General features: G+C 38.3%; 1 protein-coding gene across 1 annotated transcript; it reads left to right on the plus strand.

Annotated features, from left to right (window-relative positions):
• The first annotated feature begins 2,087 nt into the window (after window positions 1-2,087).
• si:dkey-119m7.4 (uncharacterized protein LOC560629 homolog) lies at window positions 2,088-21,892 on the plus strand. Its single transcript, XM_007259906.4, has 10 exons — window positions 2,088-2,617; window positions 13,327-13,430; window positions 14,524-14,678; window positions 15,293-15,461; window positions 15,626-15,752; window positions 15,995-16,098; window positions 16,237-16,448; window positions 17,559-17,667; window positions 17,987-18,199; window positions 18,962-21,892. The coding sequence occupies exons 1-10, from the start codon at window positions 2,300-2,302 to the stop codon at window positions 18,993-18,995; spliced, it is 1,545 nt and encodes a 514-aa protein (XP_007259968.3). The 5' UTR covers window positions 2,088-2,299; the 3' UTR covers window positions 18,996-21,892.
• The last annotated feature ends 706 nt before the right edge of the window (window positions 21,893-22,598 follow it).

A 22,598-nucleotide genomic window follows, 5' to 3' on the forward strand; every position in this document is an offset into this window, starting at 1 on the left:
GATCCAATGCAATTGGGTGGAATCTATCAATATCACTACATCAGCAGGGTCCAGTTAACAGCTTGTTCTCCAGTTCAGAAGAGGTGAGCAGCTCCAGCCTGTCTGGGCAACAAGTTCTTATCATGGTGTTACTCATCTCTGTGTCCTTCATGCAACACAGCAACAGTCCTTGTGTATCATGTGAGGATCAAACAATCCATAAGTGTCCCAAGGTCTCTGATGAGACAAAACAGAAGTAAAGAGTGAATGGAAAGATCTTTTTGCCTGTGGGCAAATTTACATCCTGTAGAACAGGCATGCGCTGGTGTCCAGCACTTCACTCAGATAGCTTGTTGTCTCCTAGTTCTTATGCACTGGTCCCAGAACAGCAGTGAAGCTTCTCTGCCACTCAGGGTCAACACAGTTCTGTCTAAACCCGACTGTATCCAACACAGTTCTGTTTCAACTCAACACAGTTCTGTCTGAACCCGACACAGTTTTGCCTAAACCCGAAAGTAGCCAACACAGTTCTGTTTCAACTCAGCACAGTTCTGTCTGAACCCGACTGTAGCCAACACAGTTCTGTTTCAACTCAACACAGTTCTGTCTGAACCCGACTGTAGCCAACACAGTTCTGTTTCAACTCAACACAGTTCTGTCTGAACCCGACTGTAGCCAACACAGTTCTGTTTCAACTCAACACAGTTCTGTCTGAACCAGACACAGTTTTGCCTAAACCCGACTGTAGCCAAGTCAGTTCTGTTTCAACTCAACACAGTTCTGTCTGAACCCGACTGTAGCCAACACAGTTCTGTTTCAACTCAACACAGTTCTGTCTGAACCCGACTGTAGCCAACACAGTTCTGTTTCAACTCAACACAGTTCTGTCTGAACCCGACTGTAGCCAACACAGTTCTGTTTCAACTCAACACAGTTCTGTCTGAACCAGACACAGTTTTGCCTAAACCCGACTGTAGCCAATCAGTTCTGTTTCAATTCAACACAGTTCTGTCTGAACCCGGCACAGTTCTGTCTAAACCCGACTGTAGCCAACACAGTTCTGTTTCAATTCAACACAGTTCTGTCTAAACTCGACACAGTTTTGTCTAAACCCGACTGTAGCCAAGTCAGTTGTGTTTCAACTCAACACAGTTCTGTCTAAACCCGACTGTAGCCAACACAGTTCCAGTTTAACTCAACACAGTTCTGTCTGAACCCGACTGTAGCCAACACAGTTCTGTCTGAACCAGACGCAGTTTTTTTCTGAACCAGGCTGCAGACTAACACAGTTCTGTCTAAACCTAACAATTCTGTCTGAAACCGACACAGTTCTGTCTAAACCTGACTGTAGCCAACACAGTTCTGTTTCAACTCAACACAGTTCTGTCTGAACCCGACACAGTTCTGTCTGAACCCGACTGTGGCCACCACAGTTCTGTCTGAACCAAACGCATTTTTTTGAGAACCTGACTGCAGACTAACACAGTTCTGTCTAAACCTAACAATTCTGTCTGACCCAGACACAGTTCTGTCAGAAGCTGGCTGTAGACCAACACAGTCATCTCTGATCTCGATTGTATCTGACACTCTTGTTCACTCTTGAACCCAACTGTAGCCCAACACAGTTCAGTCTGAACCTGACATAATCGGTTACACTTTGGTTCTGCCAGAAGGCGTCAGTAGTACCCATCCTTAGGGGAACACTTCTGCAAAATTAATCATGTAACTGTGCTTCTGGAATGTGGCATATTAAAATCACTGTGGTTTCCTTGTTGTCTAAAAAAACACAGTGACTGCAGCACAAGTAGAGAGTCAAACTCGTTCGCTCTCTCTCTGTCCCCCTCTGTTTTTGCGTGCGCGAGAGCGAGAGAGTGTTACAGGACAGCGAATGTAAAACAGTGTCTTCTGAGGAAACTGTGTCACATGTTGGAAGATGGAAGTAATAAAAAAACACAGAGAGGAAGAAGAAGTGAGTTAAAAACAAAGAGGGAGAGAAATTTAGAAAGAGAGAGAGAGAGAGAGAGAAAGTGTAGTAAACACACTTTGTGACTCCTCCTCCATATCTAAGTCACTCCCAGCCATTTATATCACACTGTGCAACTGACACACACACACACACTTACACACACTGCCGTCCTCCTCCTCTACCTCTTTCAGCAAGTTTCTCCCTCTCTTCGCAGGTGTAACGAAGATCCTGACCTTACATATTTCTTTCCTCAAACACACCCTTTCCCACTAAATACTAAATACCTAAACATGAACAAAGACTGAAGTATTGTGCTGTTCAGTATCTGCTTAGTAGATTCTAATCCAATCCAGGATGAACTTTGATGAGGTTCTGGCTCGGATCGGAGGCTTCGGCCGCTTCCAGAAGATTTTGTATGTGTGGATCTGCCTCCCTCAGATCTTCCTGGCCTTCCACATGCTGGTGTCGGTTTTTACTGGAGCTGTGCCACCTCACCTGTGCCGAGACACGAAAACACACACTCACAACTTCAACTTCACCCTCAGCCAGAGTGCCAGCGAGGCTTGCGGTAGTACACACACCAACAGCAGCCTTAGCACACACACCACCACGGCCTGCAGAGACGGCTGGGAGTTCAGCAAGGACGTGTTCCTCAGCACCGTTGTCACTGAGGTGAGTTGCACAATGCTCATGGACCAAAATCAATATGTGACACTTTTAAATTATCCTTATTGAATTAAGTTTCAATGACTATTTTTTATAAAGTTTGAGCATAAAGCCTGATTAAAAGTCTGATAAAATAATTTAATCAATTTTCAGTTGAGTCAGCAAGACAAAAATTGGGGCAATGTGGTACCAAGTTTTTATGTTACGCAAGGTGACAATTTTTTACATTGTAGTTTATCTAATCAAATCTTTTTTTTTATTTACGTACATCAAGTTCACAGCTGTCTGAACAGAACAGATTCATGCACTGGCTGTAGGTGTCAAGGCCATGCTTAAAATGTGCTGCTATGAAATTCCTTATTGGAAAGAGTGTTCACTCTGTGGTAGAGATTACATCGGGCCCAAAAAATCCAGCCCGACCCGACCTGCCACGTGCACTGTCCTTTTGAGCCAGAGTCCGAATTAAAGCCAACATTTTGTAAGTAAGCAGAGCGTTAAAAAAACGGAGCTTTTTAAAAACATTTTCGGGATGTTTGATTGAGCAAAATCCGTTCAGAATGATATTAATTAACATTGCAACACTGAAGAAGCATAGATCTATTATTTAAGAAATATGTTGATTAATAATTGATCTCCTGTCTACTCTAATATAATTTACAATGTCTAAGAAAATAAAACACTACATGAATTTTTTTTTTAAATATTGCCTTTAGCAAAACACAAAAACAACACGGCTACATACTGCACACTAAATTATAATAACTAAACTGCCATAGACCAAGAACAATGAACATAATTTACAATGACTTTCGTCTACTGTAATATAATTAACAATGTTTAAGAATATAAAATACTCTCTGAACAAACTTTTTTTATTTTATTTTAAGCATATAGCCTAAGTAAAAAACACAAAACAAATAAGGCTATGCACTGCACTATCATTAAACCGAAATAGATCCAGAACAATAAAATAATGTACAATGATGTTTTGCTAAAGGGCAGGGCTTTTTTTGTCTGTAAAGAAATGCCATGCTGAGCATAACGAGAACTTACTCATAGCCTCATAACTAATGTCCAGTCTTCACAAGGACTTTAGAACACACAAAACATTCTTGTTCCTTGTAACTGTGCATATTTTATTTTGTATTAATCCTAAAGATATATAGTGTTTTTTTTTTTTTAAAGTCAAAAGAATGCCAAAATAATGTATTCAAATAATGTCTTCAAGTTGTGTCAGAAAGATCGTATTTACAAGATGAGAGCACATGAGCGCTACCACAAACTCATTTTTTCAGATAGGTTCTGTGTTTCCCAGTTGGGGGCGTGTCAGTAACAAGAGGTCACTGCAGCTGCCAGAAAGGATCTTGTACAGTTTTAAGCTGTACAGGTTTATCTTGGGTTTAGTTTTGTGGGCAACTTGCGCTAATGTTATGTTATTAACTAATTAGAAGGACCGAAAAAGTGTTGCCTCGTGCACATATATTGATTTTATGGACAAATATTATTAAACAGTTTTTTTAAACAACCTGCTTCACATATTATATATTACATAAACATATATAATTTGTATATATAATATATATATATATATATATATATAACGTTTTTTCCTAATGGTGTTCATTTCCACCCGACCGAGAAACACTTGAATGCATGTGTAGTCATATTTACGACCTCCAACCTCTTAAGTAGGATTTTCCGAGGAGGACTTAAAGGCAGTCATTTGATCTAATAATTTTTTCCTTGTTTGTCACTAACTGTAGCAAATTGCCCAGGTCAGTTTTTACACACCCTTCGTCTCCAACTGTTGGTTTAAATTTATATTTGTTAAATGCTGTGTTTGTACTTGTGTAGCACCACATATTACAAAAAAAAGTTGAATACTATACTGTTCAGTTAACAGCAAATTAGTCTGTATCCCCATAACATGTTAAATAAAACAGGTGGAACAAGCTCAAACACAAAACCTCTTTCTGAGCTTCGCTGTACCTCTACATTACTCATGTCAGAAATATTTGCCTTTTAAAGTGTAATTACTGGTCTTGCGCCTTTAGCGGTGAGTAAAGTCTTTTGTGTTGCTGCGGCATTGCTGCAAGCAGAATTACTTAAATTCAGGCACCCTAAATTTGGCAGTCATGGCCTTTTAAGGTCCTGTCAGAGCATCTTAAGTGGGCTTAAGGTCATGACACTCAATAACCGTGATTTAGCTTTCTTTGAGCTGTAAAAAGGTTAACCTACTCGTTATTTTTGTGAGTTTTTTGTGTCTCACAGCAAAGCGCAACTACTCGTAAGCTTCAGATAACAGACTGATGACTGATTCAGATCTGTTTCAAGCGTGACAATTCAACCAGACCCTTAAGTACTCTCACAGCATGACCCTACCACCCCCATGTGTGACAGTTGACATGATGTTATTATTTAGGAACATTGTGTTGACTTTATACTAGATCTGATAAAAAAACATTTATTCTAAAAAAAAAAATCTCAGAATATTATTTTCAAAGGTTGTTCCTAAAACTTTCCCTAAACAAATTCTATTCAAGTGATCCCAGCCATCAACAACATTTCCTGGGGTGTGAAAAGTATTAATTTATTACTCAGGTAGAAGTATATATACTAGGGTTTAAAATACTTATTTAGAAGATGATTACTTAAAATATAAAAGTAAGGGAAAAATGCCATTAAGGACAAAAAAAATTGTCCCATGACTTGTTGCTACATCTTAATAAGTTGTCCCCACAACTTATTTATCTTGTTCCAACTCATTCCCATGCCTTAAGTTTATAAGGTAATATGTCCCCATGACTTAAATATCTTGTTCCCAAGTTTTAGTAAGTTGTCCCCATGATTTAATCATCTCGTTACCACGCCTTAATAAGTCGTAACCATGACTTAACTACTTTGTTACCGTGCCTTAAAAAGTCGTCCCCAAGATTTTATTATCTTGTTCCCACATTTTAATTATCTTGTACCCATGTCTTAATAAGTTGTCCCCACAACTTAATTATCTTGTTTCAACAACGTAATTGTCTCATTCCCATGCTTTAAGTTAGTAAGTTAATATGTCCCCATGACTTAAATATCTTGTTCCCACATCTCAGTAAGTTGTCCCTACGATTTAATAATCTCGTCCCACACCTTAATAAGTTGTAACCATGACTTAACTACTTTGTTCCCACGCCGTAATAAGTCGTCCCCAAGATTTTATTATCTTGTTCCCTTATTTTAATTATCTTGTCCCCATGACTTAATTATCTTTAACACACCTAAATAAGTCATCCCCATGACTTAATTATCTAGTTCCCACGCTTTAATAAGTCATGCCCACGCTTTTTTTTTTACACAGGGGCACCTTAGGGGCTCCGTACATTTTAGTACAATGCAAATACATCTCTGGAAAAAATAAGATACTTAAAAACAGCCCAACACTTAAAAATGATGAGTTTCTTTAAATTTACCAAATTGAAAACATTTGGAAGCTAATCAAGAGGAAGATGATGATCACAAGCCATCAAACCAAGCTGTACTGCTTAAATTTTTGCACCAGGAGTGGCATAAAGTTATCCAAAAGCAGTGTGTAAGACTGGTGGAGGAGAACATGCCAAGATGCATAAAAACTGTGATGAAAAAACAGGTTTATTCCACCAAATATTGACTTCTGAACTCTTAAAACTTTATGAATATGAACTTGATTTCTTTGCATTATTTGAGGTCTGAAAGCTCTGGACCTTTTTTGTTATTTCAGCCATTTCTCATATTCTGCAAATAAATGCTGTAAATGACAATATTCTTGTTTAAAGTGGTCTCTTAATTGTTTCCAGAGCCGTATATTTAAAAAATAAAATATGAAATAAAGAAGCTTAGTTGGGATATTTCTCTTGAGTTCTTTTAAGTCTCTGATAGATCTTCATACTAGACTACATACGTCTGCTATGTTCTTGCTGAAGTGTGGGCGTGATGTGCGGGCTTAATGGAGCACATATGAACCAATAGGGTGCCGGAATGGTATATGTTTATACTTCTTCTCCAGCCACAATCAAATTCACTCTATCAGGAAGGAGAGATTTATCTGGATATTTTTTTGTTTTTATCAATGAGAAGTCGGAATGAAAACTTGCAAAAATGAAACAGAAATAACGAGTATAACTTGAAAATGTAAGGAGAAAAATGTTCAGATAATTGTGTGTAAATGTAGTAAGAAGTAGGAGTAAAAAGTTTAAGGCTAAGTATTTGTACTTTATTACTAGTCACTTCTACTTTCAGCATCCTTTAAAGTAAAAATGAATTGCTATACAATCTATATGTAGGTAAATGTAGGTAGGATGATATAAACTGAGATGTGTGTTACAGACTCTCATTAGGGTTAAATTATTAAATGTAGATATTGTTATCTACGCTGATTTATGAGCTACAGTGTTACAAATGTAGAAGAAATAAAGTACAGAACAATAATGTTAAAAGACTACTAGTAGTGTCTAGCCTCACTACTCTACTGTCTCTTTGTATCTTTTACTGCTCTCCCTGAGACTAATTTGCCTTTTATCAGGAGTACATTGGGTTCAGGGCATGTGGAAAATGACAATGTTAGTGAAGTGGGTGCTGTGATCAGTTACACCAACTGGAGCCACTTAAACCACACTGTGTGAGATAGGCTAATATATTCTGTTTGAACCAGAAGTTTACATGCACTATATAAAAATACTGTATGACTTGTGTCCAACATTTTAGATATCCTTCCACAAGCTTCTCACAATAGTTGGCAGGATACAGTAGTAATGGCCACTCAAAAAAACTGACTTTGTTATCCTTAAAGGTCTCATTCAATTGTTTTTTCATTCATTTTAAAATGTCTAGTATTTTGCCTCTAACATATTGCCTCTGATTGGCTAACAGCACTGCGATGCAGTGAGATGAACAACAGTTAAAATAAATACATAAAAACATTTTTACACTAATAACAGTCTTTGTAATGTCATATGTTACTTTACAACATGTGTAATGTCTTGCTAAGTGCAGTTCAGCCACTGACCTAGTCTCAGAGTCTCTGTAAAAATGTGAAATCCACCGGAGATCCTATGTAAATCCATGTAAACACAAGGAGGTAGGTAGTCCAGGTCCAGAGAGTAAAAATCCATTTTTACATTTAATAGTGTAAACAAAACTATTTTATAAATAAACCTACAATCTCAATTTTACTGTATTGGTGATGTTCCATAGACATTTCTAACCATTTGTTCCTTAGCCCTGAATTACTGGGCAAAGCATATAATACTGATGTGTTATTTGCACATCAAAGTGCTGTTGATGAGATGGTCGCGAGCCAAGGTGAGCGAGGCCATGAATACTAATTCACGAGTTGACATAGATACAGTGCTTTTTCCTGATCGACTCGTCTTTCTGAATATTTTCTTTTACTAGCTACTGCAGACAATGGAGGTTGAGGAAGAGTTTCATATGCAGCATCCATATACAACTCAGAGAGACCTATAGTATTTCACAAAGAACAGGAAGGACACCTTTAAGCCACTTTGTAACCAGTTTGGCAGTATGCTCTGGTTCATTGTTCATGTGGAAGATCCATTTGCACCCAAGTTTTATGTTCCTAGATGATGACTTGACATATTGCTTCAGTATTGCCACATATTGTTCTTTCCTCATGATGCCATCTATTTTGTGAAGTGCACCAGTCCCTTCTGCAGCAAAACAACCCCACAAAATGATGCTGCCATCACCGTGTTTCACAGTTGGGATGTTATTCTCAAGCTTGCAAGCTTCTACCTTTTTCCTCCAAATGTAACAAAGATTTATTTTTATTCAAACAGTTCATTTTTAGTTTTGTCAGACCACATGCATGCAGCTAAGGTATGTGCATTTGCAAACATTAATCAGTTTTTTTTATTTCTTTTGGAGAAAGAAACATAAAAGTGGCCTTTCAGCTCATGTTGATACAGTACTTGTTTCCCTGTGGATAATGACACACTGTTATCAGCTTTAGCAGCATCTTCACAAGGTCTTTTGCTTTTGTTTTTGGGTTGATATGGACATTTCGGACCAAAGCACATTCATCTCGGGGACACAGTACTCGTCTCCTTCATGAGCGGTATGATGACTGGACATTCCCAACTTGTTTGTACTTGCGTGTGCTTGTTTGTACAGATGAACCATCAGGCATCTCAAAATTGCACCCAAGGATGAACCAGTCCACAATCCTCTTCCTGACATCTTGGCTGATTTCTTTAGACTTTCCAATGATGTTACACAAAGAAACAGTGTGTTTCAGGTGTGCTTTAAATATGTCCACAGGTGAGTTGCCAATAATCAGAAGCTTCCAAAGACACTTTGCAGAAAGTAATAAAAAATGCATAATAAAATCTCTCTCTCTTATTATTCTGCCATTTGGCAAATATAAATAATTTTAGTAATCCTAATTGGGATAAAATAAATGGGAAACGGAAATGTTTGTATGTGTGTCTTTTTATATAGTGTACGTTCACTTCTGGTTTCAACTGTATGAGCATAAGCTACAAACAGCAACAGCTATCTTAATGGCCTGAACTGTGTTTATACTCAACTGTTGTATAAACTTACCCAAAACTGAACAGAGAGTATGAACTAAATCTAATTAAACTCAAACTAGAGTCTAAATGGCCCCAACAATGGTGAATCAAAATAAACCAAACAGAATAAAACTAAACACACCACAAAAAATGATACACTAAATGTCTAAATCTTGATTAAGCTAACTAAGCCAACCCTAACTGGACCTATACTGGATCAAAGAGTTTTTATATTGTCCTGAAGCTACTTTAAACTCACCCACATCAAGACTAATCAGTTCCAATCCGATTCTGCACAGACCTAGACTGATGAGCCTAAGGGTGTTTTCACACCAGCAATATTTAGTCCAGTTAAAATGGACTCTGGTTCATTTGCAACCTTGGTGCTGTTAGTTTCAGCAGACATATATAAAGTACACTATTAAAAAAGTGACTTGAGTAAAAGCTGAAATGTTCTATAAGCTTCATACTTAAGTAGACGTACTAAAGTATTCAAATTTTTTTGTACTTAAGTATTACAAGTAGTTTATTCAAACATTTTCTACTGAAGTATTGATTTAAATTATTATTTCAAATGTTTAGACTACTTATTTTGGAAAATCAACCCAATATCCATGACTAAATGACTGACTGGCCACACACACACACACACACCACAAGAGCACATACATACACATACACACGCGTGAACACACACATGCATGCGCTCAGGCATGCAGGACGTGGCAGAAGTGAGATAGAACAGAAAAAAGAGCGTTGTTTAATGTTCTGTGCGTGCTCACCGGAGAGAACGCCGGGTATCATTTGCAGTTTCTGAGCCTCTAAAAATGACTGGTGAAGCCCCTGTTGAAGAAGCGGTGGTCTCAGTCCAGACCCAAACGAACTCTTGAGCGGATTGTTTGGGGTGGGAACAATAAATACCAAACTAATAAATACCCAACTGAAAAATACACTCTCATATTTGATCTAAATGGCTGTACAGATGTAGTTTAACATGATTTATTGTCCAAATAATTGCTATAGCTATGAACTTATGCAAGCTCTTGCTGCTGCTCCATGCCAAGCTGTTTCCACACTAAACAAAATAATCTGTGTCTTTGCTGCTATCCCACTGAAAATTCCTTTAAACCTTTTCTCATTCTCTGTTAAAGCAACTTTACACTGCACAAATACACACGCTGGTCTGGAACACAGAACCTTCCTTTGTTTCTAAACAGCTCTGACCAATTAGCACATTGAGTTCATTGAGATGCATTTTGTTCCACATGCGCTTTTCCTTATGTGAAACCAAGCCAATTAAAGGTAGAAAACGCTCCAGCTACATACACTCATTAATTTATTTGGACCAGAGAAACTACAGGTATGAAAAAAAAACATATTAACCAATCTTGACCTAATCTAATCCAAAAAAACAACTAATTAAACAAATTAAAGTGACACAACTAAATGACCCAAACTAAATTTAATCAGCCAGGTTCTTAAAAAAACTAAATTAGCCTAAATTACTACATATTGTCCTGATTCCTGATACCAAACTGATATAAATCCAAAACTGTCATAAATCCAGTTTACCCTGCACACACTAGGCTTCATTTTGATGGACTAAACAGAAACCTTCTCGTTTATGTGTGTGGGTGAGTGAGTGTGTGTGTGTGTGTCTGTGTGTGTGTGTGTGTGTGTGTGTGTGTGTAAAATGCCTTCACTGCAGGAGCTGCATTCCTTGGTCTGTACCTCAGGACCAAGTTGGAACTGCACGCACATACACACAGACACACATACACAGCTCACATTTGAGACACACTACTTCTGTGTGCTACCTTTACTTGGGGGGGATGGTGTGTGTGTGTGTGTGTGTTACAGCTCGCAGCAGGAGGTCCAGTAGAGCCGGTTTTGATGAACCGTATCTGCTGCTCCACTAGCATCCAATATCTCTCTCTCTCTCTCTCTCACACACACACACACACAGACCCACAAACACAGCCAAAAGCAAAGCTGGTACTGTAAGAAACCTGCTGGGAATGTATTACACACATTACAGAAATAGTTCAGCTCAATATAAAAGCAATCCAGCTTTTCTTCATTTTGCACGTTCAGACCACTCCAGCATGGCAGCGGACAAAAACGACCCCAGCTGACTTTATCTGAGGGCTTTAAGAGCGCTTGACATAAAAGCAAAGCAACTGACACTCTAAATGTGATTACACACTTTGACACAGATATCAAACTCAGTCCACATGATAGTGAACACCAGTGTATGCTCTATAGTGTTGGAGAACACACAACTGCTTAGAGCTTCGGCTTTGTCATTGGTAACATGAGGGAGGGTGCATGCAGCGCCATTTTGTGGCATGTTTTTTGGCCATCTCCAAAAAAACACATGTAGACTGGAATTGCCAGCCACAGTGCCCCCTTTCCCTGACAGGGTAAAGAACAATCCAACACTCCACACCCAGCATAGAATTTTCATAGCTTCTCCTGAATCCTAAAAAGAGAGCCACTACACAGCTTTAATTTTGCACACCTTCTCTTTCTTAAACATGGGTGCCAACACCTCAGTTTGCCAGGATCACTGTACCTGTGCTCCATGGGGTATTGTAGATGATTTTATATCAAGACATCGCTCCAAAATTCAGGCAAATCTCCTACAATTCTGGTGTCTTTCCACCATTAAGCTTTCCAACCACCTCAACGACTTCAGCTAAGGTATGGTCTTCAGCCTCCAGAGTTATATTCTAGAGAGAAGGCATGACCAGTTTAGAACCATATTTACCATACTGCCTGTGTCTTCTAACAGATTTTTTGGTTCACCATATCAGGCACAAAATAGATCTCAGGAAAGATAGCACAAACACAAAGTTTATCACTGTGTTTGGACCATGGTAGCTAGTACACTTATGAGCAAACTTGTGTTAAAATGTGTTGTGGACAAATTATGGTTAGCACAGAAGACCAATAAAAAACTCTAGTTCACTCAAGTTCAGATCAGACAGACCATACCACCTAATCACTCCTCTCCGGGTTGCCCAGTCATAACCCATATGACAGTTGAACTTACCATTTTCAGAATCCTATCAAACTTTTCTAAATTTTTCTTTCTAACTGTATTTTAAAGATTTGATCATTCACTCAATTTTCTTATGATATTTGGAACAAATTTCGAACAACAATGTATCTACACTGAAATACCTTTAATTTTTAGTTTCATTTTACTCCATTTTAAATATATTACTTTTTCATTCACTACTACTGGAAATTTGTCTTTCCTCTTGTGAGGCCTGGGTGACTGAAGCTCAACCCCTGACTGGAGGATCTGTAGTATCTTCCAGGCCATAAGAGCTAAAAGCCAAACCTGGAGAGCTAAAATTCACACTGCAACCACAGCAAGGCTGCACCATGTGTTATTCCCCCTTCATATATATATATTAAATATATATTAAATATATATACTTTACGAAACTGGAACCAAACTATTTTGCACTTGCATTACATGCTTCAGTACTTTGGGTTAATGTTTAGGGATGCACAATGTTTTTTTTTTTATTATCGGCATCGGCTGATATGGCCGATGTTTTAAACCAATATTTGCTGACATATTTGTCGCATTCTGTAAAAAAAAAAAAAGTGATGCTGGCTGCACTACTACAATTGGCCAACACTGGCCTTGCTGCCCTGTCCAGTAATTAAAATCCATTTTCATTTATTGTCACTATTGTTTTATTCAAACTTTTAATTTTCAAAAAGAAGGTTTAAAGCTATAACTAGTACAATTGCGTACAGTTGGTTGAAGGCTAAAACATAAGTAAAGAAATGTGACATATGTTTCTAAAGTTACGTAAAGTGTGTAGTCTCTAAATTATAAAAATGTGTTGCATTATCAGCAAAATAGGTATATGTTTCGCAAATCTGTCCTGTTCCATGTCTTTTTTGGCCTGTCTGTATGCTTTTCCTGTCTGCTTGTTTTTCTTGTCATTTCCTTAGCACATGGCTCTGTTTTGTTTCTGTCTTGTCTCCTCCCTTATTTCCGCCCTAGTCATTAGTGTTCCCACATCTCTCACATTTGTCCCCCTATAAATATGGTTATACAGGTAAAGCACACCGAGGTTGTACTAGTAGATAAAGTACAGTTTACACATCACTCACTCTTATTCTCTCTCTCAGTTTGATCTAGTGTGTGACAGTGCCACTCTGAACAACATCGGATCATCTATCTACATGTTTGGGCTGCTGGTTGGTGCTGTGGTGTTTGGTGTACTAGCTGACCGGTAAGCCTCTCTCTCTCTCTCTCTCTCTCTCTCTCTCTCTGTTTGTGGCAGGATTAAACCAGGTTCATCCAGCGGTTTGGTTGAATGAGTGTAATGTTGTGTTTCAGAGTTCTGTGAGGGGCTCAAAGGTGGATAGCCAGACACCACAGTGACGCACTCATCCCTGAACTGAAGTGTCTTATTATGGGACAGGAGTGTGGTCATTTCTGTAAAGTCATTCTGTAAATAGCATGACTATTAGAGTAACATTTGTTCCTTTAAATATACTCACTATACACTCATAATGTTGCCATTATAGATTAAAGCTAAAATTAAGTAAAACTAAGCTAAGTAAACAAAACTGTAATTCTTAAAAAAACATTTTCTTTTATAGTAAAATAAGTGCTGGATGTTACTGTACTCAGATTTCTTTCCTAGACTGAGGAACCCTTAGTGTTCCGGTAAGCCAGGGTGATATAAGCTAGCGGCTTGTCCCACGTAGCTCGCTTAGCGCAGTTAGCAGGAATGCTAATGCTGCCCCAGTCTCTGTGCTGGAGAACTAAACCGGAACTCCTGTATAATGCTGCACTTCAGCGGAGTGGCTTTACTGCTCCTTACAACCTGACTGGTAAAATTCATACATAAGGTGCACTAAATTCTAAGGCACGCTGCAATTTTTGGGAAAATGTAAGCATTTTAAATGTGCCTTTAAGTGCGAAAAAATGGTATGTGATGAGACACAGCTAGCTATATACAGCTAGTTGTAATGCTGTAAAGCTGCATTATCCCCACAGCTTCAGGGCTAATTATTGAGGCACATACTTTTACTGCTGGTTAGCTACATTATCCCCACAGCTTCAGGGCTAATTGGTGGTGTACATACTTTTACTGCTGGTTAGCTACAATAATCTAACATATTCAGGTCTAATTAGTGGGGTGCATACTTTTACTGCTGGTTAGCTCAGCTTCAGGGCTAATTAGTGGGCAATAAGCTTCAGCTGCTGGTTAGCCTCACAGCTCCAGTGATGTAGTTTAGTTAGCTAATTTGTATGTGATGTGTTTTGAGTTTGGTGTGTATTTGATGTGAATAACCTGTTTTCCTTGTGTCTCGCAGGTACGGTCGCAGGATCATTATTCTGGTGGGTCTGGCTTTGCAGGCTATGTTTGGTGTCGGTGCTGCGTTTGCTCCCAACTTCTTCATCTATGTGTTACTGCGGTTTGTGGTGGGAACCACTGTATCAGGAATCATCATGAACGCATTTGTACTAGGTATATATATACACACACACACACACACATTTTTTCTGAATGGCAAATACTGCTATAATGTTGTTTAGCCCACCTAGAAGAAGTTAACAGCAAGTATATTTCTACCCTTAGTATCTAGCTAATTTAAATATAAGTTACATTAGTGTCATAGCACTACTGCTAATTAGTTTAAACATTAGGTACTGCACCAGTGCTAACTAGTTTAAAAAATAGTAACATTAGCCTTGTAGTTCTAGTGGTATTTGGTGGTGTATAAGATTCCACTGGTTGTCAGCCACATTACCTGAGTATCATGATACTTAATAGGGTATACATTACTGATTAGCCACATTACCTCCTTAGCTCAAGTGTAAAATTTAAGGAGCACCAAACATGCCCTGGCTGATGTGAGAGTGATAAGCTTTCACTGTTTGTAAGCTGCATTAGCATTTTAGCTCTAGTGCTAATAGGTGGAATTATATAGTATAAGCTTCCATTATTTTTTAGCTAGTTGCATTAATTCAAAAACAGCATGCTATTTGGAAGCTTCTGTTCTATGTTACATACACTCACATTTTCTCCTTAGCCCCAATGTAAAATTGAGCACAGAACCTCTGATTGATGATGGTTTTCAGGTACTGAATGGACAGGTCCTAAACACCGGATGTTGGCAGGAATTATAACAGACTATTTCTTCGGCGTGGGCTACATCCTGCTGGCTGGAGTGGCGTATCTTATACGGGACTGGCGTAAACTCCAGCTTGCCATATCTGCCCCTGGTTTCATCTTCATCTTCTACATCTGGTGAGAAAAACAAAATGTGGTAGTCACATTTCTGTGATTTTTTGTGTATCAGCAGGCAGTGTTCCTACTGGAGAAATAATAAAAACTGTTAATTATTATTAAATTATTATTCATTCAAATGGATCAATACATATTTGAGTGTGTAAGTATGTCTGTATTGTAAGGGTGCTCCCAAAGTCAGCTCGCTGGCTGATGGCGAATGGGAAGCAGGAGGAGGCGATGGATCTGATCTGTAAAGCTGCACTCATCAATAAAAAGCCTCTGAAAGGCAACGACATGGAGTTTCAGCTGGTGAGTAGAACCTTGTGTTTAAGACACTAACTCTTTAGCATAGCATTTGTTCAATGCATTAACAAGGATACCATAGCAAACACTTAATTACAACATAATAACCATCTGAAACAACTTTTTATAACAACCATATAGTTTATAAACTCTTGTCTCCCCATGGCTTTGCCTTGCTGTTTAAAGTAACAGGAATAGAATTCTGGCTCATGTATGGTGATTATGCTATATATGTCTGTTTGTTTCAGAACAACTGTAAAGTTGAGCAAAAACTACAGAGGAAACACACAGTGGTGGATCTGGTGCGGACGCCACAGATGAGGAAACAGTCACTAATCCTCTTCTATCTCTGGTTAGATGTGATTAATAATGGTTACTATAATACACAGCCAGTTAATGTCTGATGTGCACATATTTAGCTTGGAACCTTAATAATCAGCCCTGACCCAGTGACTTTACTCTGAAACCCATAGCTGTGTGTGTGTTTCAGGTTTGTAAACGTGCTGGTCTACTACGGTCTGTCTCTAAATGTTTCTGACTTTGGAATGAACATCTACTTAACCCAGCTGATCTTTGGGCTGGTGGAGATGCCAGCACGTACCATCACACTCTTTACCCTAAACCGCTCTCGCAGGATCTCTCAGCTTTCTTTCCTTGCTGTGGGGGGGCTTGCTTGCCTCCTCACCATCTTCATCCCCCAAAGTGAGTCACCACTGCCATAAAAGGCACAGAACACCACCATATTAACACCAGCACATGAACATATTTATATAAACACCGGCATATAATTACCGTATTTTTCGCACTATAAGGCGCATTCAAAATCCTTAGATTTTCCCAAAAATCGTCAGTAGCTTTTTAATCCGGTGCACCATATGTATGAATTTTGAACTGCAGCATTACACAGGACATTCAGTTTAGTTATCCAGCAGTATTAGCATTAGCCACTAACCCTGCTACACGCTACATAACATCTTTGGTCATTCAGAGGTGAGTATATCGGCCTGTAGCCTGCTTCTAACCCGCCTAGCACTGCTGGAGCAGCATTAGTGCTACCCACTAACCATGCTAAGCGCTAGCTCTTTGGTCGTTCATGGTGAGAATTATCGGCCTGTAACTTGCTACTTATCCTTCCTAGCACTCCTGGAGCAGCTTTAGAATTACTGTTAGTGTCTAATTCTAAAGCTCCAGCTCTTATCATTACCCACTAACCGTGCTAAGCACTAGCTCTTTGGCCGTTCATGGTGAGTATTACAGCTACTTATCTTGGCTAGCACTGCTGGAGCCGCATTAGCATTACCCACTAACCGTGCTAAGCGCTAAGTCTTTGGCTGTTCAGGGTGAGTATTATCTGCCTGTCACCTGCTGCTTATCGCGGCTAGCACTGCTGGAGCAGCATTAGCATTACTCTTAGTGTCTAATTCTAATGCTCCATCTTTAGTGGAAATCTGGAAATCTAAGGTTACTGTAAATAAACGGAAGCGCTTTTCATTCACTTAATTTATATTAATTTACAGGTCCCAGGTTTTATTAGAAGGAAAACATTCCCTTACTCAAGTCGCATAAAATGCACCTTATAATCCGGTGCACCTTATAGTGCAAAACATACGGTATCAGCAAATTAACACCATCATGGACACACTAATATATTAGTATATTAACTAGTATAAACACTAGTTAAGAAACAGCAGCATTTGAACACCAGCATATAAGGACAACTTAGAAATGCTCTGCTAATAGAATGGAACAATCTGAGAAATAGAATGGGACAAAGCTAAATATCTCTCTCCTCCCTCTCTTTCTGTCCTGTAGATCTACCAGTGGTCCGAACCATCCTGGCCATGTTGGGAAAGTTTGGTATTACAGCCTCGCTGTCCATTGTCTACGTTTATTCAGCAGAGGTGTTTCCCACTGTCGTCAGGTACAAAAGGACTGTAAAGTTCATCCTCAAGCAAACAACAAAACAGACGCTAATGTTAGTCATATCTAAGCATAAGCATTTCGCACTGACTCTTACGCAAATAGTTTCTAAGAGTCTTTATCAGGGGTGTCCTATCTTATCTGCAAAGGTTTTCAGTTCTGCCTATAAGAATCACATCATCAATTGTTATTATCTTTCTGTGATTTTACTGTTTATCTTAGGCAAGTTAGCCTAACTAACTGCTAAGTTTGCATTAATATTTCAGTTAACAACAGGGTATTGTCCCTTATCCTGTCTCTATTTCTCTCTCTCTTTTCAGGCAGAACGGCATCGGCATGGGCTCTATGTGTGCTCGTGCAGGTGGGGTGATTGCACCCATAATCTACCTCCTCAGACGCATCAGTCTGCACGCTCCTATGGTGGTGTTTGGCCTGTGTCCACTAGTGGGTGCTCTACTGACCATTCTACTGCCTGAGACGGCCCACAAACCCCTGCCAGACACCATTGAGGATGTGGAAGGGACCAGTAACAAGTGAGTTTAACATCCCTGGCTTAATCCTAACACCACTGTAATACCCCAAAACTCAGTATAACACAATACACAGTACATTTTCCAATGTTTAATCAATACTGTTAGTGTTAAATTTTACACTCTCAGTGTTAATTCAACACTAACAGTGCTGATTTAACACTGGTGAATTTACTGTGTATTTATCAACCCTTGCCCCTCATCCTACTAATCAGATCATTGGTGAACAATTAAGGTGGGTGTGTTAAAGGAGGAAACATACTCATATATGCACAGCGGTTTTTCTTTAGGTCCAGGGTTAAAAAACACTGCTCTAACACATCTGGCTTAGTCCTAACACACTTCGGCTGGTCTTAACACACCAGGCTTAACCCCCACACAGTACGCTTAATCCTAGCACATCTGGCTGTGTCATAACAGTCCTGCCTTAACTCTAACACATCTGGCTTATTCCAAACACACATTGCTTATTCTAAACACAACTAGCTTTTACTTAACACACCTTGCTTAATCCTAACATACCTGGCTCAGTCCTAACACACATACTTGATTCGGTCCTAACACACATACACACATAACACAGTTAGCTTATTTCTAGAAAACCTGGTTTATTCCTGACTCACGTAGATTATTCCTAACATACCTGGTTTATTCCTAATAAAAAAAAACATACACAGTTGTATAATAATGCCTCTGGCTAAAGCTAATAAGCTTGTTTGTCTTTGCTTTTTGTGCCTTAAATGATCTTTTACTCCTGTTTTAAAGGGCAGAAACACAGATCTCGGATGGCATCATCTAACCGAGATTAGAACCAGTGGGGTGTTTGTTCTGAAGGACAATTGAGAAGGACATTTTTTTAACCTCAACAACCACATGCACACACTTAGGCCAGAAATGTATGTATGTGAAAGCAATACATAACACAACGCAAGCTACATGCTGAGTATTTCCAAAAGAGGCACCACATCTACAGTCAAGGGCTTTAAAGTTTCAGGACATGCATGAAGGAGTCCTTATTGAATGGGGCTGAACAGAGCAAAATGGCTTAAACGGTAATAAAATGTGATATAGTTCTAGTCTCTTCTAGTCTTTCTTTTTGGAAAGAAGAATAATGTATTACCGAAAATTACCCCTGAATACCAGGACATTTCTATATCAAACAGCTAATGTAACTGCTACTGAATGCTAGATATCATTATGACTACTGAGTATTGGTGAGCTGAGCTGCTCATTTGCTGTTGGTGAAGAAGAACTCTGGTTGGACTTTGGGTTTATTAAAACATGATTAAAAAGTTCTTAACACTTTCTTGCAGCTTTCTGAGATCCAGTATTTTGTGCACTTTGCCCAAACAAGCTGATATGGGGCATATTTGCCCCTGCAGATAAATTGCTTTTTCCACATTAAACACGTTTAAAACGAGGCATTTATAACTTTAAAACTACACAAGAAGTTTATCCCATATCATATGGAAATTTCTGGCTGTCGCCAAACCTAAATGTAAGTCACAATAAGTCAACCGTCGAGCACAAATAGTAAAACAATGTTCATGTAATTTGTTGTTGGTTCTTTGCATTCTAATATTGACAGTAATCAGATATTTTCAGCAACAGTTGGAAATTAATGCATTTTCAAGAACTATCCTACCTATTCTTTTGTGACTTACAGTTGACTTATTGTGACTTAAATTTAAAATAGTGGGACGTGGAGATTTACCTATACTATGGGTTTTACACGGTGGATTTTAATTAAATTTTGATTAATTTTTTTTATTTTTATTTAATTTAAATAAAATTCCTGTGCAGTTTTAAAGTTCTAGATGCCTCGGTTTAAATTTCAGGGCTCTCTGGATTCTACCAATGTAGTGTGGAGCTACTTTGAGCCTAAATTACAGTGTAAAAAAGCTATTTATCTGCAGGGGCAAAATATGCTCCGTCTCACTCATTTTAAAATGCACAAAATACTGGATCTCAGAAAGCTGCGCAAGAGTACACCCATTTTAGTACACCCAAAATTTCACACTGGAGTTCTCCTTTAAAATTGTTCTAAAATCTGACAGCAGAGCTGAAATGTTTGATGCTGTTTAGTTTTGGAGAATCAAGATCGGTTTCTTCCTATAGAAAAAATAATTGTTTTTAAAAAAAAAAAATTAAAAGCTCCACATAAACACATTCATTCAGGACTCAGTCAGGAGTGTCCTCTAGTGGCTGACCAAACTAGATGTTCTCAGTCCTCGCCCCTGCATTCCAATAGAATTACAGATAAAGCAATTTAAAAAGTATTCTCTCCTGTATTCTCTGTATGTAACTGTTGTTGGTTTTGCAGTGATCCTCAAGCGACCACTTGTGTACTGTATTAATTGTGACAGAAACATAAGAATGCATACTGAGTTTGTACAGAAGAGCCGGGCATTTGCTGAATGTCATCCTTTACGTTTGCATACTTGCACTGAGTATGTTTTGGGCCTCACACTTAATTTCAAAGAGCCCATATCCTACAAGTCTCTTGTTTTTCCACATAATTTTCTGTTCTGACTGAAGATCATGTATTCTGTTTCATTGAGAAATCAGTCTAGGCTGAAACACTCCTTATAGCTTCAGAGTGAATGGGCAGAGCTGAACTGCTATATGTACAGTGTATAGAAATAAATGTAAACAAGTTACAGACAGAGGAGTAAAACTAGCAATGTTTACACACTACACCAAATATTCCAAGAATATTTGGTTTTACCTGATATTAGCCTTTTAACGTTTACTGCAGTTCTGACAGATGTTTAAAGCAGCTTTGCAGACAGTGTGAGTGTGTGTGGACTTTTACTTTTACAGAGCTCTCCTCACTGACCAAGACTAAGTTTACCAGCATCTGTGTTTTAACCGAGCACATAGTGTTGTTTTTATATTCACATTTTTCAGATGATCTTTCGTCAGAGCAGTCTCACGCAATCTCATGCAAATGACAAAATGTGTAAATTCAGTTATTAGAAACCTTCAGTGTTTATAAAGATGTAAAAAAGATGTAATTGGACAATGTTGTTAATAATGTCAACATGTAAATGTGTAAATAATGCACTTTATGCTCTGTGTATACTGTATACAGTCAGATCTGATCTGAAAGACTTTGACTGTAGCACAATTTGTGTATATTTTCTTTTGTTTGTTTTCTTTGGTTTTAAATCAAGAAGTTTCATTGAAATATTGCATTGATTATTTAGGAAGCTAGTATTTTTATAGTGCATTATAGTGCATCTGTTTTACATGCCAATATTAAATGCACTTGGATCTGATTATAAACATGTAGGCAAATCTTTGCAATCTATATGTTCAACAATTCTGTAAGCAATGGACACCCAATGCTTCCTCTGCAGAGATGCGTGGTCAGTCTTACTGCAGCTGCCTTTAGCTGTAGTTTATGTGAGTTCAGTTCTCAGTGATATGGGCCTTTTACAGTATATCAGTTTACAGCTGTCTGCTGCCCCCTGCTGGAGAAGAGCGTCTTACTACACCTCTGCTTCAGTACAGGTGCAGCACAGCCATCAGGATTTCACCTGCAGTCAGTGTTTCACATTCATGTTACACATTACGTTTTTTATCATCAGTCTGTATAAACAGCATTGGTCTTATTCCAGTATCTGGTATCTGTGAACTTTAATATTTTCTGCAGTGATATATTTGTACAATAAAATGCTGCCTTTTTACTGACAGGTGAGAGTCTGTGTCTTTTCTAATATGATCAATTGAGTTTGACCTGGCTGAGAATAAAAAGTACTCTATACTATATGTTTAGACATATTATGTCATATTTATTTTGTTTTTATTAATAATAATAATAATAATAATTATGTAAGAATATCATTACTAGAATAAGTACCATTATGTATGTGCCACCAGGGGGCAGCACTAGTTCGAATACGCACATATTTCGTAAGTAAATGCTTGTAGTGTTTCTATCAATGTAGGATATCTATAAAGACAAATTAAAAGCCTGTTTAATTAGAACATTTATCATACTCTGGAATGGTGGTCCATTGGTGTCAAATGTAAGTGTCACATGTTTTCAATGAAACACCTAAACCAGCCTGGTGCAGTGTGAAAACAAGTTCTGTGGACTGATGTTCCTAAGAAATGTTTACCCACAATGAGCAAAGATGTGTTTGTAAAACAAAATGTCCTGCATTTAAATTAACAGAAGACAGATATCTCCAACTGTTAAGCTTGGTGGAGGACATATATTGTATATACAGAATATGTTACCTGCCCCCACTCTTTAACTATAAACTTTACCATGAAATATAATAATTAAAATCCTTCAGAGCATTTTTGTGTGACTTTTTTTCATAATAAATATAATATTTTAACATAATATTTAAGTTAAAATATACATTTTAGTTGGGTCCCTGGGTTTTTA

The sequence above is a fragment of the Astyanax mexicanus genome, chromosome 1, assembly GCF_023375975.1.
Source record: "Astyanax mexicanus isolate ESR-SI-001 chromosome 1, AstMex3_surface, whole genome shotgun sequence".
NCBI lineage: Eukaryota > Metazoa > Chordata > Actinopteri > Characiformes > Acestrorhamphidae > Astyanax > Astyanax mexicanus.

Excerpts from the sequence above, each read along its gene's own strand:
- si:dkey-119m7.4 (XM_007259906.4), top strand. The coding sequence starts at position 2,300 with ATGAACTTTGATGAGGTTCTGGCTCGGATCGGAGGCTTCGGCCGCTTC. Across the intron at positions 14,679-15,292 it reads CATGAACGCATTTGTACTAG|GTACTGAATGGACAGGTCCT; the intron begins GTATATATATAC and ends GATGGTTTTCAG. Across the intron at positions 16,099-16,236 it reads CTAATCCTCTTCTATCTCTG|GTTTGTAAACGTGCTGGTCT; the intron begins GTTAGATGTGAT and ends TGTGTGTTTCAG.